The 17,104-nt window shown below is 48.1% G+C and overlaps 1 protein-coding gene across 1 annotated transcript in view; it reads right to left on the bottom strand.

Moving 5' to 3' along the window:
* The window catches only part of LOC142594608 (syntaxin-binding protein 4-like), a 50,173-nt gene that overhangs the window by 17,472 nt on the left and 15,597 nt on the right, over positions 1-17,104 (bottom strand). Inside the window, exons 3-7 of the mRNA XM_075719218.1 lie at positions 11,054-11,149; positions 10,186-10,255; positions 9,084-9,158; positions 1,938-2,023; positions 1,003-1,123 (exon numbers count right to left, since the gene is read on the bottom strand). Of these exons, the coding sequence (XP_075575333.1) occupies positions 1,003-1,123; positions 1,938-2,023; positions 9,084-9,158; positions 10,186-10,255; positions 11,054-11,149 (448 nt within the window). The remainder of the gene's footprint in view (positions 1-1,002; positions 1,124-1,937; positions 2,024-9,083; positions 9,159-10,185; positions 10,256-11,053; positions 11,150-17,104) is intronic.

Raw genomic sequence — 17,104 nt, 5'->3', positions numbered from 1 at the left:
GCTGCCAAGTAGATGAGCTGGCCCCTCCTCTGTAAGGGTCTCTCACTCCATGCAAGCAGCTTAAAACTCTGGTGCCAAATATTTGTCCTCTGCAAATCCCTAATAAAGAGCTGGTATTTAGCAAGAGGATTTACTGGTTCTGCAGTGAGGGCTGATTCTCTTTACCAGCGACTTGGCTTGTTTATGTTGGCAAAGGAAGGGAAGCTGCAAGCCCTGGGGACAAATGGTCCCGATTCCATGACGGTTAATACCCTTTGAATTGTCCCTCTTGAGAAGGGCAACTCCAAGCACGCTGGAGATGAGAATCCACAGAAAAACAAGCTCTGTCTGTCCAAACCTCTGACCCTGTGAAATATGAAATGGACAGATGACCACATGAAAACACATGCTCCAGGAGATGCTCTGGAGACAAAAGGATGCGGTGTCTGCAGGCAACTGCTGTTGACACCAAAGCAAAGGGCATCAGGAGTGTTTGCATTGAGAGGGCAGTGCCTGTGCTCCTGTTGCATGATGTCAACGTGCCAGAAGCAGGACAATAGAAAACAAGCTCCTGAAACACCTTCTGAAAGCACCACTGGCCTCAGAGAAACACTCTGCTCATGATGTGGTTTATAAAGGTGATGTGCAGGGTCCTCTCAGATGGCTGCAAGCCACAGCTTCTCCCCAGGTTTCAAGAGGGGAGGAAGAGGAGCAGTTGCATTTTTAACCATATTGCAGTTGTATTGACTGCCTCAACAGGGAAGCTTTTCAGCTCTTGGGCACAAGCTTCCCAGGAACAGTCGAGATGCCACCACAACAAGGACTTCTAGAAGATGCTGTGGTCTCCTAGCCATTGTGGTGATACAACGGTATAGGAGACATAAGAGTGAACAAAGCAGTTCTTCAAACACTGAAAGTATTTACTGGATCTACCCCTAAGACAGTGTTAGACATTCGGTGATATCTTCATGACTGACCAAGGGACAGGCTTTGTGGGGCTTGCCCCATGCAACCTGTACGTACTGTGCATGAGGAGGGTGTGCCGGGTTTCCGATGACGGGGCCATGCGAATTGGCGGGGCTCAGCAGCAGCGGGCTCTGAGACCGCGAGGAGGAGCCTGAAGATGTACTTTCCAGGTATCGACCTAAACAGCAAAGTCAGAGTCAGTCCAGGGAACGCAAATACTGCAGTGTCACCCTCCTCCCCTGCTCTACCACTGAGAGCTGACACCGTTTTCCCAGCTTTTTGGGGAAAACCACATGGTAGTTAAAGACATCAGTATATCACTCATGGAGAGGAAATGTTCAGCCTCCTTGGCACAATTCCAGCATGGGACTGTCACCCCTCTGCCAGCCCTACATACCTCTGCCATAGGGGAAGGGTTGGCAGCCTTCTGGTGGGATACCAAGCCAGAGGGACACCTTCTTTCCCGATGCACACATGATTTGATGCACTGGCACCTGGCTTATGTTAACCTTGTTGCATCTCATTAAACATTTCTCATTTGCAAATGAAAAATCATGATCATTGAATGAACGATTGCTGAAATGCTTTGAAATGCATAGTAGAAAGCTGCACGTGCAGGGGTGGGTATTGCTGGGGTTACCTGCTCAGCACATCAGTTAAGCAGAGTATGGGGATCTGGGAAGCTATTACAACCCAAACTCAATTCTTCCTTTCTCACCCCAAGGAGGCTAGCTTGCTGCCTCGCTTTGTGCTTGCTGCCTTGTTTTGTGTTTGCTCTGTGCAGGCAGGACTGGCCATGCCCACTGCTCTGCACCCAGGGATGCACTAAGCGCTTGCAATAAGGATGAGGACTTCTCTTCCTTCAAACCTCCACCCAAGCACCTGCACAAATCCAATCAAAACGCCTTCAAAATAACACTGGCATAAAGAAAACCCTCTCAGCAGAGAGAGGGGCTTTTGGTTTCCCCCCAAAGGCATGCTGAGCTACTCACTGCCACCATGCAGGATCGGCGAGCTCCGTGCTGAGCCTGTATTGCTCTGGGAGCCAAACTTCTCCAGCAGCTCAGAGAACTCTCTCCTGGAAACAAAAACATGGAATAGTCAGCTGCTGCTTAAAACTATTCCCCATGTGATTATATGACAACAGTGCCTCTGATGGCAGTGACTTACTACTAAGTCCATAGGGCCAATGCCCTCCAGCAATGGGGAGCAGACAGAGCTTCTTTATGCATAAGTGTATAATCCCTCTGGTTTCAAGAGGTTGTTGTGCAAGACCTAAGGTCGATAATCAATCTTATGGCAGTGCAGCTTTCATGCAATGGGCTGGAACTTTGGTGTGCTCTTTCCCTGCCCTGGAAAGTGTTCAGGGTGAACATGGGCAAGAGGAGCTGGGAAGGGACATATGGACAAGGCACTGGTGACAGGGACTGTCCTTCCTGAGAGATGGCAGATGAACACAGGAGCCCTACTTTGCACCCTGCCCTGCACCCCTGCCTTGCACCCCACCACTTGGACCCTTCCAGGAATCAGCTGGAATAATTTCACCCCCAGCTATAAGGCTCAGAAGTTCTGCTAACACACACACAAATTAAACAGACTGTCAGAAGGAGCTGTAACTATGCAAACATAAAACAAAAATGCTTGGCCTATTTGTGACTCCTTCCAGAATAGTTAAATGTCGATTATTCTCTGTTTTTTCTCCTCCTTTCCTAGACAGAAAGCAGATCCTGCTAGCTGTTGCTGGGGTAAAGATCGGAGGTGGCTTCTGAAGCACATGCAAAAGCAGCAGCCCACTCTGAATCCATCCATGGTGATATCCTCCATGAACATCACAAGATAAACTCTTGGAGCACACAACCTTAACAAAGACCTGCACTTCTAAAGTGTGCTTGGGCAGTGCAGGCTTCTATACTCTTCCCAGAAGCTCGTAGATGAAGATGCTGAACCAGCAGGCACATGCTAAGTTTACAGATACCAAGGTCAGAAGGGCTTGTTGGTGAATTCAAGAACAGGGAGGAATGGCAACTCACAAACATTTAGCATGATCTCTCTGTCTTGAGGTAACCCTCCTGCTTCCTATAGTACCTCTCTGCAAAACAATCTCATCCACAACATCCCCTGGAAAGCTGGCTTCGTGCCCAAGTGCCTTCATTAATGCTTTGCTTCCAGGTTGAGTTTGACTACCATATAACTACCCAAGTGTGTTGAGTCCTTGATGAGCTGTAACTACCTGTACACAACAGGTGAATTGCTTCGTGACCTTCCTTTTCCCAAGTGTAACATGTTGAGTTCTTAAACCATTAAGAACCATGTTTACCAGCTCCTACATCCTTTCTGTAATGCTTCTTTGAGCTGCCATGAGCCTCTCGCATCCTTTTGGATGAGGAGGCACAGAAAGGGGGGTGCCACATTCAAGCATCAGCCTCCTGTGCCCATCCCTGCCACATTGGCTCCTTGGGCAATGCAGCTCCCAGGAGCATGCTGTCCCTCTGTGACTGCGCAGTCTTCTCACTTCATAACCCAACAATTCTGGATCAATTCAACCTTTTGGCAGAGAGAAGAGTCTTGAGGATGCCTAGTTTCTTACAGGTGTCACTAAACAAGCAGCCAGGCAACAGGAAGAGATCCCAATCATTTCTGTGGCCATAGTAACAACGTTAGATGTCCACTTTGAAGGCATGAAGGAATCCCCATGGGAAGGTGCCTTCTTGATGCCATGGGAAAAGCCTCGTTATGAGCAGCTAGCTCTCACACCTGACAGTCAGACAAGCTCAAGACATAAATCTGTAGGAAATCAGCCACAGCAAAGTTTCTTTGGTGAGGAGACTGCTCTTACACACAAGCAAACGTTGTGTCATCTGCGTACTTTACCGGGACAGATGTTGTATATTATTGGCTAGATTAGAGTCAACAATATTAAATGATGAATCAGCTCCTTAGGTTCCTGCTGGAAATGCTCTCAGTAATTTACATCTTCCCATTAACAACCAGCTCATTAACAAACTTCAAAGACCAGTGCCTGCCTTATCTAGTATTGCCATCAAATGTATGCCTTATTCATTACATTTAATGCTAATTTTAAATCCAAGTGTCACACAATATTTAGTGGAATGCCTTGGTGAATCCCAATACTTTGCATCAACACTATTGTCTTTATCAACTACATCCATGACCTTAAAAAAAGACAACAACTTTGGTCAAAACCCTCACCTTCACAAAGCTGTTCTAACTAGCAGTTTCACAGTGTTAGACACTGAAATAGATGTAAAAGCACCGAGAAAGTGGAAGGACAACTTAGACCCTATAGCAATAGGACAGCGGTTTGCTGTTCTGTGATTCCCTGGGTTAAGCCTTGAATGGATCTTACCTTAGCAGAATTTTTCCAATTAGCCTCTGTATTTCTATAGGTGATTCACACTCCCATTACACTGGTAACTCATGCAATGATGGCCTTATACCTCCATGACCTATTGCAATGTCAGGTCTAACTTGCTGGAAGCTAATCTATTATTTCCAGTGGTTACCAGGCCATCAGCAGCTGGCTTTTTGTTTTGGGCTGGGTGTTTCTGTGGTCATCTATTGTTACATTTTCCTCAGATAATAATCCATCAGAGCACAGAACAGGTTGTGAACTTAAAACAATGGCTAAAAAACTCTTAGTCAATGCAAATGCAACTAGTCTGGCAGCTCTTATGCTCTTTAAACCCTGCTAAGCAATGCAAATCCAATCACCAATCCATGCTGTCAAACTTTGTTATAAGCAAGAGCAAGTATGACTTGGGCATTCTTTGTTGTTGTTTATTTCATGTCGTTAAGTTCATCCACAAAGCAATATTTATCATTATTTGCTCAGGAGCCTGAACAACAAGCTCCGAGCCCAGGATTGCTTTGCTGTAGGGACAGTGTGACTAAATACTACATCATGGGTGACTGTCCCCAGAGCTCTTGCTTTGTTGGTCAGTACTGCAAACCCTGGTTCCACCAAGGACACAAACACATGACTAACTTGAAGCACACACTTATCCCAGCAGCAAGCAATACACTTTCTGGTGTCAATCTCCTGAGAATTAATTTTGTGTTCAGTGCTGTATTTGAAGGAATTTGCAAGTGGGCAGACGATGCCTAAACATTGCTGATTAATGAACAAGTACACTGAAGGAATGCCAACAAATGTTGCTTTGTGCTTTCAGACACTAGGAGACTTCAGAGGACATCTTTAATATTTAAAATTTGACCCCTACTAAAACATTATGAGTCGTCAGGTGTCTGCAGGACTAAAATGCCCAGCTTTATTTCAAAAAAAAAGAAAACAAATTGTGGGGATGTATTAGGTGGAAAGTTCATTTTAACAATCCCTTCTCCAGCTCTTTTGCATTAAGGTGCAGACATTTGAGGTCTGGAGGATCCCTGTAACAGAGCTTGGACCTGCACAGCTTTCAGCTAGCCCCACGGCGTGGAGTGGGATAATGGAGTTTGCCAGCAGCAGCCAGCTGTAGACTGACTTTGCTGCAGATTAAGCAGTGGGGGGTCAATCTTCCTGCAGAATAATGTTGTTTTATCTCATAATTCCTTTTTGTCCTGTGCTTTTGTTCTTGGGAGAAAAAAGGGTGAATCCTACATCAAAGGTTATGTGAAAGCACAGCGTCTGGAAACCTCAGCTCTGCACCACAGCTAGGGGAGGAAGAGGAGCCTGTGACACCAGATAAATTAATAGTTTGTCTCAAAAAACCAAAGCCTGCAGGTCAGTGGGAACTGTGAACCCAAAGCACTGCAAAAGTATCACAAAAGCAGATTTTCTTGCCTCCAGCTCACAGCAGCTGCAGCATTTCCACAGCTGTCCGGTAAGGATGATGCTCTGGAGCAGCCGCTCTGGCACAGAGCCCAAGTCCATCCCAGCACAGACCTGCCAGGGACAGGGCTGCACAGAGCCAGCACATCCCAAGCTGTGAGCCCTCCCACACTGGCTATGCTGGGCAGCATATCATGCCACTGCTTGTCTTTGCTTTTTCATTAATGCCTAGGAAGCAGTGACATACATGGGTGCATCTCGGCTTCTGTGTAAAAGGATGCATGTTTTCCCCCAGTTACCCTGGGACATCCCAGGCTTGCAGGAGTCAACTCCACCACTGCTTTCCAGCTTAGCACCAAGTGCTCAGAGAGGCAGGGCTCACAGGAAAAAAAGGGATTACCTTGTATTTGCACCAGGCTGGGGATGAACTCCAGCAACGGCCTCTCTACTGATTCCTGGATATTGGTTGAAACTGGTTGTGCATTTGCAGAAAAGCAGACTGCTTTCCTTACTGCTTCTTATGCAAGTCTTATTAATACAATAACCCATTTTTACCAAGATGACTGTGCATATCATGCGGAGATGCAGTGTATTTAGCATTTTATCATGCAAGTACTAGGCGGTGCAGTGCAAACTGGCTTTCTCACAGTGATAAACCTGAAAGACCAGGATGATACCTGTGCAACGCATAGAAACGAGGAACTATTGTAACTTTCAGGCTGAGAATGAATAAGGAATAATTATGTGTATGCAATAAAATTATCCTCTTTAGCTAAAGATTAGCACAGGCAAAAACCAGATCCAACCATCATCCAAACCCAGCATGTCCAGCTCTAAATCTGAATTTTCTGCTTTAAGCCCTAGCATTACTGCCACTCTCTGCAGCATGTCTGATGCGACAGGCTGAAAACATGCATCTTATACACGCCAGGACTGAGTTCCATTAAGAGCACAGGTAATTTGGGCCTATAATTAACTCCAGGGACAAATAATAGCATTTATGAATCAAATTCACCCGAGGGCAACCACAACAAAATGCTACTCAGCTGAGTCATTGGGAAAATTGGCAGACAGGTTGAATTGTCTTCCAAACCCAGAGCCAGTTTCCTCCTCCAGTGTGCCTTGTGCGCTTAGGGTTTATGAAGATGATCTGCATGCGAGTATCTGCAAATACTCTGAATTACACTCCTCCCTGTGTCATTCTCTTGGCTTTCATGTCTCGTGAGCCACTTTGCTGGGCAGTAGGAAGGTGCAAGGCTGCCCTCAACTCATGGGAGTTCACGACACAACATATCCATGGGTATCACCTGCAGAGCTGACAGTCCCTGGGAAGTCAGAGAGCCCATTTCAACCCAGACAGAGGGCTGTCTGCTCACCCACGCTCAAAGGACAGACTTAAAAGATAATAGGGCATCAATAAAATAAAGACAAAACTAAGGAGAAAAGAAAAAGTAGAAAGCAGAAAAATCCTTCCCCCGTTGCCACAGTCCTTAATCCTGGAGATATGTATTCATGTATTAAACAGTTTGTGAGATGATTATGTAAGTGAAATCTCTGCAAATCTTTTTTTTTTTTTAAAAAAAAAACCAAACCCAAAACTGATTACTTCCCCGCTCTCCCACTGGCTAACCTTTTGCAGATTTAACAGATAACCAAAGCAAACAGAGACCAAATGAATCACTTAGTTTCATTGCCCTCCCAGTCTCCCTTGGTCAGTTTACAAGCAGCTCCTCCACAGGGCGACTGGGGGCTGCCAACAGATGCACAAAGGAGCTGAAGCTGCTGACAAAGCCACGTGTGCGTATTTTTAAGAAACATCTGCTGAAATTTAAGATATTAGGAGGCACATCAAGATGCCTGAACAGAGGCACATCAAGATGCCTGAACAGCTTGGAACAGATCACCATGGGTGAAGGCAGAAAACCTGTTTTGGAGGCTCTGGCTGAGAAATGAAGTGTTTCCCTAAGCAAGTCCTGCTGGTGCTGGGCACAGGAAGCTGCTCAGCTGTGGAAACCCATCCATCCTGCTAAGGACCAGCCCTGGCAACAGCCACCCAGAGGGGACAGCGCAAGATGTCCACTGCCACTTCCATTCCTAAGGCAAGCACAGGGACTGCTGCAGCACAGAAGTGCATCCTGCGCATCCTTACTCAGACCAAAAGAGGGTCAAACTCCCGAATCTAGCTCTGGTGACCTGCGTCCTTCATCCAGTGCTTCTTCAGCAGCTGCTGAAGGACTTACAGTTAATATAATAATTTGAGATGTTATTTTCACTGGAAGAGTGGAATAGAGGTAAGTAAAAAGTAGTCTGTCATTAATAGCAAATAATTCTTCCGCCAGAATATTACTGTGTCAAAATTAGTCTCGTCCCTGTCATTACAGCACTCTCACTATTCTGCTAAGGCAGTAATGCTCCACAGCCACTGATGGATAAGGAAGGAAACCATCATCTCTGACGCTAACAGGATGAGGGTGTGTTGAGCAAATAACTCCATGATCTTCAGCCACCTACATGCAGTGGAAAGCCTCAGCGCCACCAGGCTGCCTGCCCATGACCATGCTCTGCCTAAACCCACTCTCATTTCGGTGGTTCCCAGTGCACCTCAAGTTTCCAGACCTGTGTTTCTATTCAACAGGGAGAGGATGCTCCAGCAAGCACATTGCACCAGATCTCCCAGGGGATGTGAGCAAAGGACCCCACTAATCCCATACCTCTGTTTCCACAACCCTGCCCTCTTTCATGACACCATCATTGTCCTACACAGCTTAAAACCAGCCAAGACAAAACTGAACTCTTTCCTTCTCCTTCTGAATCCTCCAAACCTCTCTAGAGAAAGCAAGGTTTTACAGGGAGTGATGAGGGAAGAGGTTTCAGGGAGAAACTGCTCATCCTCCCTAAGAAGGAGGAATCCTTCTGGGGAAGGAAGACCTTAACTCAATGTGTCTAACTGGAAAGAAAAGGGAAGATCCTGCTGTCCCTCTAGGTCTTCATCCAAAGCTCCATGCAGGACATGATAAGCCATAGGCAGCTCAGCACCACACAGCAGAGCTGAAGGAGCCTGTGCCACCCTACAGCTGAGGCTGGAACTGCCCTGGTCCTTGCTGGGGACCTGCAGAAATCCGCTTGATGCTGGGATGCCCCATGGACCTGGCACAGGCTGGGGTGGAGCCAGGTCTGCAGCTGGAGCAACCAGCTTTGCTTCCCTTCCCGTTACAGCTCCAGCATGTTCTCACCGGTGTACAGTTACCAAAGACCCTGGGCTTTGAGCCCAGTTAGCTCAAAGGCAGTCCAGCTATGGTGCTGATGAATACTACAATCCCCCTTCTCAGTGTGAGATGACACCCCTTACCTGGCATCATCATCGCGGGCTATAAGAAGGCGCATGTGGCTGGTGGCTGAGGCTGTCCTCAGGATGTCCACGGCCCTGCGAGACAAGGAGAGCAACACATCAACACCAGCTCACAGCAATGCTCCACGGAGCTCACCACTGTGCCAGAGCTCACAGCAAACTGGGCAGAGACCCATGGCCTAGGCAAACCCTATCAGCAGCCACGTGACTTTTTTTAGCTGGATGCCTATGGAGCAGCCCCATTCCCTGCCCTGGCAGCAGGACCAGAGGGAAACCAAGTCGCAGCCTGATTTTTCCCACTTCTGCACTAAATTAGAAGTCCCCAAAACAAAGCAGACCCAGAATATGCATGTGGCAGTGAGCGAGTACCTCCCAGCAATCTCCTCCCTTGGGAAGTTTCTGTCTGAGGGACAACTTTCTGGTTCAAAATACATGCATCCGTGTGGGTGTCAGGGCAGTGTGCTGGGGGCCAGACGCTGTCTCCCTGCAGCTGCAGAGATATCCTTGGGGACCTCCTTCATCAAACCCAGCTGCTCTGGGGGTTTGGGAGCAGGAAAAGCTCCTCGTTGCTGCTTCCCAAGCATTCATGCAGCCTAAGCATGCCATGCAGCAGTGCCAGGCAGCAGCAGGCTAGCACCACATTTAATGGAAAAGGGGTGCCCCAAAAGTGTGGCACTCCTCTGGATCAGTTAATTATTTTCTTGGCAGGGAGACGAGGGGCTGGATTGGAACTCCGGAGGGAATCCCCCGTGCAGAGCAGTGCAGTTGGGCTTAGGCACTGGCTAATCTCCTGCACTGGGAGCTGCCAGGCTTGCTGGGAAGCTGCAGCAGATGGAGTGGGGGTGCCAGGAGCTGGTAAAGAACCAGCATTTTGGGGAAATGTCTGAATATCTCACAAATACAGTTTGGGTTCACCGGTCTATTTCTATATTGAAACTTTTTGTTTGATAATTCCAAAGTTGGCTCTCAGGAACAGTGCTGGCTACATCAGAGCACAGACAAAGCAATGCCCTGGTGTCATTTGTGCAACCTGCAACCTAAACCACTTCACAGAATTATACAAAAGCAACAGGAATGCAAAATTTCTGTTTGGATATGGTACCTCTCGCTTGTAACCCCAATTAAGGAATCTCCATTGACCTCCAGGATCTGGTCTCCTGGCTGCAGGCGCCCTAGAAAAGAAAACTAATGGATAGAAACTGCAGAAAATACAGCTTGAAGGGACTGGGAGAGGTTGGGCAGTTCCTCCCTTTGCCCAGAGACAGGATGAAATATGCATAGGTTGTTCCTGAGATGTTCATCCAACCTGTTTTTCAAGATGTCCTTAGATGAAGTTTCTGCAGCCTCCCTGAACAGCCCATGCCAATGTCGCAGCACTTCCTCTGCTGTAGGAAGTTACAAAAGTAAATACCAAAAAATGCAATAAAGCGTTTACTTAATTCAGTTTGAGGTCAGGTAGAAAACCACAAATGGCACCTCCACCTGTTCTGGATTTATTTTTCTTTATTAGATGGAAAAATGATGTTGTAACATTTGGAAAAAAAAAACTTTCTGGCTTAAGTTATGAAAGGTGAACTCTGCAGAGGCCTCCCTAATACCTCCTTATTTGAAGATGCTCAGAATGAAATCAGTGGCCCAGAGCAGAGCTGAATTTGCAAAACAGTCTCAGGTCATTCTGGGGCTGCAGGCAGTCAGTAGCACATGGGAAAGGACAGGCAGCAAAGTGAAGTTCTTTGTGTGGCAGAGATGGATCTTGCTTTAAAGACACAAAGCAATTGTACATATGCTGAGAAGCCAAGACAAGGCTGCTGTCGGATGTTACAATCATTGCCACACTAAAAAAATTCCCCCACTGCTGGAAAATCTGGGAGGAAGCACCTGAAATGCCTAATAAGTCAACATATAAAATAAATACACTGGATTTTGGCTTTTCTCAGACTTTGTGGTGCTCCACACTACGTTTAACTCACCATCCACGTAAGCAACACCCCCTGGAAGGATCCTCTTGACATAAACTCCATATTCCTCTCCAGTGTGTTCCTTGATGCCCCCGATTACCTTAATACCTGAAGGAAAAGAAGTGCCCATGACACAAAGGCAGAAGAATCGCAGTTTCCATGAGCCATCTCAGAGGGACACAGCCTCCGGCACAGCCCCCAAGCACCCCAGCATCACCTGACATCCCTTTTAAAAACCATTTGTGGAAAGCCCCATGTATCCCCTGCACTACACAAGCAGTAGCAGAAGCAACAAGATGCAGCTGCTGACACAACACAAAGGCTAAAGGCATCTGATAACACCTGCTCAGAGCAACAGCTACAGAGACAAAGCTTCCAAGAAAGGTATAGGCAAGGAGCAACCACCTTCCCACTGCCAAATTCGTAGAATGGTTTGGGTTGGAACGGACATTTAAAGGTCATCTAGTCCAACACCCTGCAATGAGCAGGGACATCTTCAACTAGATCAGGTTGCTCAGAGCCCTGCCCAACCTGACCTTGAATGTTTGCAGGGATGGGGCATGTACCACCTCTCTGGGTAACCTGGTCCAGTGTTTCATCACACTCAGCATAAAAAACTTCCTTATATCTAGTCTAAATCTACCCTCTTTTAGGACAAGGGGTAATGTTTTTAAATTATCGCAACAGGCTCTGCTAAAAAGTTTGTCCCCATCTTTCTTATAAGCCCCCTTTAAGTACTGAAAGGACACAGTAAGGTCTCCCTGGAGCCTTCTCATCTCCAGGCTGAATAACCCCAACCCTCTCAGCCTTTCTCCATAGGAGAGGTGTTCCATCCCTCTGACCATATTTGTGGCCCTCCTCTGGACCCACTCCAACAGGTCCAAGTTCATCACTGATGGGAAAGGATCTAATTCTGCCGTGGATGCCTCAGCCTGTGTTCATGTCTCTGATAAGACTTGTCATAGGAAACATTACTGGTGACAAGTGTTTCTGCCAGGAGACCCCCCTTGAGGTGCAACATCTGGACAAGCCCCAGGTTCAATACAGTGGTGAGAACATCCCCATTGCAAGCTCGTCTACCTGCCATGCTCCAGCAGCATCTCCACCACCACCTTTGAAGCTGCCACTGATGGCAGAGCTGCACATCAGGAGAAGCCCAAAGAGCAGACACTTTTTATCAGTGTCTAGACGTGGGAGGAGCAGCCCAGAGGCAGGAGCCAGGGTGCAAAATAACCTTTGGTATGGCCCTGAAACCCACCATTGCAGCAGCATGGCTTGGGTGCCCTCTAGCACCTTGGCAAAGGGCTCGTGCTCTGCACAGCCACCTCTCCAGCCACGGGACCTGTCCCTGCTGGCGTGCATAAGCTGGCTGGCAGGAAAAGGCCCAGGAGACTTATTTGTCCAGGGCTCATTAAGTCCTGCTTCAAAGATCCAGGCTGTGGACAGAAGGATTAAACAGCCTGGCTTTAATTAACAAATCTCCCCTGAGAGCCGCTGGTCAGGCATTTTGCTGCTCTGGAGGGGAGGGCATGCTGAGGGCAGGCGGCACCACAGGGTGTATTGGGTTTGCGTGGCAAGGTTTTGGTAGCGGGCAAGCTACAGGGGTGGCTTCTGTGAGAAGCTGCTAGAAGCTTCCCCTATGTCCAATAGAGCCAATGCCAGCTGGCTCCAAGACAGACCCACAGCTGGCCAAGGCCAAGCCCATCAGCAATGGTGGTAGTGCCTCTGTGATAATGTATTTAAGAAGGGGAAAAAAAAAAAAACCAACAAAACACTGTGGCACAAACTGCAGCAGGAGTGAGACTATGTGAGGGGAACAACCATGCAGACACCAAGGTCAGTGAAGAAGGAGAGGGAGGAGGTGCTCCAGGTGCCAGAGCAGAGATTCCCCTGCAGCCCGTGGTGCAGCCCATGGTGAGGCAGGCTGTGCCCCCGCAGCCCATGGAGGTCCACGGGGGAGCAGATATCCACCTGCAGCCCAGGGAGGACCCCACGCCAGAGCAGGTGGATGTGCCCGAAGGAGGCTGTGACCCCGTGGGAAGCCCGTGCTGGAGCAGGCTCCTGGCAGGACCCGTGGACCCGTGGAAAGAGGAGCCTGCGCTGGAGCAGGTTTGCCAGCAGGACTTGTGACCCCGCGGGGGACCCACGCTGGAGCAGGCTGCTCCTGAAGGACTGCACCCCATGGAAGGGACCCACGCTGGAGCAGTTCATGAAGAACTGTGGCCCATGGGAAGGACCCATGTTGGAGAATTTTGTGGAGGACTGTCTGCTGTGGGAGGGACCCCACGCTGGAGCAGGGGAAGAGTGTGAGGAGTCCTCCCCTGAGGAGGAAGGAGCGGCAGAGATGATGTGATGAACCGACTGCAACCCCCCATTCCCCGTCCCCCTGCGCTGCTCGGGGGGAGCAGGTAGAGAAAATCAGGAGTGAAGTTGAGCCAGGGAAGAAGGGAGGGGTGGGTGGAAGGTGTTTTAAGATTTGGTTTTATTTCTCATTACCCTACACATGTTCTGACTCCTCTCTCCTACTCTGATTTGACTGGTAATAAATGAAACTGATTTTCCCCAAGTCGAGTCTGTTTTGCCCGTGATGGTAATTGCTGAGTGATCTCCCTGTCCTTATCTGGACCCATGAACTTTTTTGTCATATTTTCTCTCCCCTGTCCAGTTGAGAAGAGGAGTGATAGAGCAGCTTTGGTGGGCACTTGGCATCCAGCCAGGATCAAACCACCACAGAGGGCCACTGCCAGCATGAAGCCAGCTTTGTCCTCTGGCTACTGCCCTGGGCTGATGAGCTGCTCTGAGCCTTGGTGGGGTCCTGAGATGCACAAAGTGATGCCTGCAAGAAACGCCTCCCTCCAGGAGAGCAGAGCACAGCTTCTTCCCCAAAACATAAGAACCCTTTCTGAAATGAGCAGCAGGGAAGAGGAGTGGACCCTGGATTGGGATTACTCAGGACAATGGCACTGTTTCCATCCCTAGTTCCCTTCACTTTATAACCCAAGCTCTGCTCTAAGGACCCTCACAGTTTTCAGCCACCTCTAGGGAAAGACCTTGTCTCTCAAGTCACCTTACATTAAAATTGTGATTAAAAACAGATTTATCACAATTTTTCATTTCATTCCCATATGCACCAATTGCTGCTTCTCCCAAGCACAAAACTACAGCCCCATCCCCAACTAGAGTTTATTCCCTGGGCTTGATGTGTTAAACCATACATCCCCCAGGGGTCCAAGAGGAGCTGTTTTACCAATGGCAGTGGAAACTCATGGCAAAACACCTCAGGAAAAGGCACCAATGTTGTTCTCCATTGCATTTTAAGAAATTCACTAAAATTTGAAATATTGCCCAAAAGAGGCATCTGAGCAGCACGAGCCTCACTGAGGCATGGGGGCAGGTCAGGCACCTGTGGACCAAAGCAGGAAAGAGATACTGCAGCCCCAAAGCCCACTGACAGAACATAAAACCTGCTCATCACCGAGGTTGCTCAGCTGGAAAGCTTCTCAGCTCCTGACAGGCTTTGCCACCAGCTGGCAGAGAGACCCTGGGGAGTAAGCTCGCACTTGGGATGGATTTGGGAAACACCTGGCCTGGGGGATCCTGCAGAGGCAAAGTTCCATCAGTTCCCCTGGATGGGGAGGACACTGGAAGTCCGGCTTAAGCCAAGGTGATTACTCAAGAAGTTGTTATATGTCTTTCTTCACATTGGAACATGAAGTGATTAGGAATGATCAAACACATTAGACAAATCATGTAAAAATCTGCATCTCAGAAGAGGCACAGCTATAGCATCACCCAGCAGGACCTGCTTGTGATAGGCTCCTCTGCCAAGATATCAAATCAATAATGACTTATTTCCCTTTTGTGTCCACAAATCAATTGTAATAATGTCTTAATATAGCTGAAGTATCTACAAATCCTCCTTTATCCCCAACGATGTCAGGAGAAGATCCGATCTTGTTATTAAAAATCAGTGATTACTCACAGTATTGCTCCCAGACACATTCAAACTTTGACAGGGGGGAGGAAAAAACCCTTGTTGGCAATCTGGCTGGGTGCTGCCAGGCTCTGCCCACGCTGCCCTCCCACCTGTCGCCTTGCTGTGGAGGCAGGCAGATGCCAGTCCTGCCCCCCGAGAGATGCACCGGGGAGTCCTTACCAGGGTGGGGAGGAGGAGGAGGAGGAAGGGCTCACCCCAGCCAGGGCTTGGACCGAGCCATGGGACAGCCCAGGACTGATGGCAACAAACCCGAATCATCAAAGATTGTGGTGGTAGCATTCCTAGGAATCCTTGTATTTTATAAACACTTATTTCAATCAAATTTTTATTTGGGACCCACTGTAGGTAAATAACGGCTCTTTAATTATCACAGCATCAAAGTCCCAGTATAATGCTTATTAAGTCATACTTAGGGCCAGATAATCTAGCCTATTTTGGATCTCTGTCTTTAATCTTTCCTTTCTGGCAAAGGTCCTGGAGCTGATGCCCATGTCCCCACTATTTTCTCTTTTGCACAATAAATGTTTATGGGGAAACTCCAGGTGGGAATACAGGTTAGACTGACCGAGATGGTGTTTTCTTGAGATTCTTAATGATCCTATACATTTCTTCCAGACTCTCAGAGCTTCTCTGGCACATGTAATCCCACTCCCACTAATGCCAGTGTCACAGTTCTCAACTTCTCAGGCTATAATCTCACCTGCTCCCTGCTCCTATACCAGGGGTCAAGGGGTGTCCTGGCTAATCTGGTTGTTTAGCCCAACTGTGATCATCTCTGGCACATCCTGACGCCACCGGACACTGTGCCGCGCTCCCAGAGGTCCGCACAGAGAGAGGCTGCCCGCTTTGCGCCTAAGATAGCAATGTTCAATTACATTTCCCTTAATCCCTCTGTTGATCTTGCAGCCCCAGCCAGCTTCTTCTGTCTGGAGGAAGGGACAGATTGGAGGTGAATCACTCACTGCCCTGTCCTAAGAAGATGAAGGTCAAGATAATGGGATCTCAGTGTTTCTGAGAACTGCTTCTTAATCAGCACTTCCCTTTGATGGCTATTCTTTAATTCAAAGTTCAGGTTTTAGGAGCTGCCAGGTAACCCCTTTGAACTTCTGCTGAGGTTCACATGTGGGTTTCCACCTAAAGCCACAGAGCAACAGACCTGGGGCCAAACGCTGACCTGCCACGCTGGCACTGAGCAGGCTGATGCTGCCCTAAAGAAACTCTGCTAGAATAACACCTGCATCTGAACATAAGAAACTCATGGAGGCACCTTTTTTTCCCCAAAAAACATATTCTGAGCAACTACACCTATGGCAGACATGGGGCTCCTGCAAACACCACTTGGTCCTCAGCAGAGATGGTGATTTCTGGAGGATGACCACTTGTCTTGAGCATTTCAAGCCTCACAAGAGAGGATGAAGAAAGCTGATGATGGCATTAGAAAATCTACATCATTCCTGCAGCACATCGCAAGACCCTGTAGAAGGTCTGCAAGACCTTGAAAAGACCCTCTGGCCACAGACTGGGAGAAAGGAGGAGTACTGGGACCCAGCAAAGTGGCTCACAGTGGGCTGTAACATCTGTGCACCTCTTCCAGAGGTCAGCAGCAGCCTGGTCAGGCTTTTCTGGTCTCCTCCTTTAATGAGCTAATCTAACCCAACAGCTAAAATCCCATCAACTCAACCAAATCCACCTCTGGAGATTAAAATATCATTCACTGAGCAGAGACATTTCTCTGAGCTCCTGTGAACATCATGAACAGAAGACCAGGAGAGGAATCAGCAAAGCCTTCCCTCCATGGCAGAAAGTCCCATTACCCAAGAGCTGAAACAACCAATAATGAATCTATAATTAATCTCAGGTCTCAGGAAACCTGACCTTGTTTCTCTGGTGAGTTTGACTTCTTGGGAGGGGTCCCCAAATGGTCACTAAGGGGCCCACAGCTGCTCTGCGGGATGATGGGCTGCACTCGCAATTAAAAATTATGGAGGAGACAGCATGGTGGGCCCTGAGAAATCCTGATGCAGGATTGCAATTTTTTATAAAGTCCATGAAAGAGCACCAGTATT

Source organism: Pelecanus crispus, chromosome 11 (genome assembly GCF_030463565.1).
Source record: "Pelecanus crispus isolate bPelCri1 chromosome 11, bPelCri1.pri, whole genome shotgun sequence".
Classification (NCBI taxonomy): Eukaryota; Metazoa; Chordata; class Aves; order Pelecaniformes; family Pelecanidae; genus Pelecanus; species Pelecanus crispus.
Note: the sequence above shows the minus strand (reverse complement) of the source record. Positions and strands in the feature narration are given on the sequence as shown.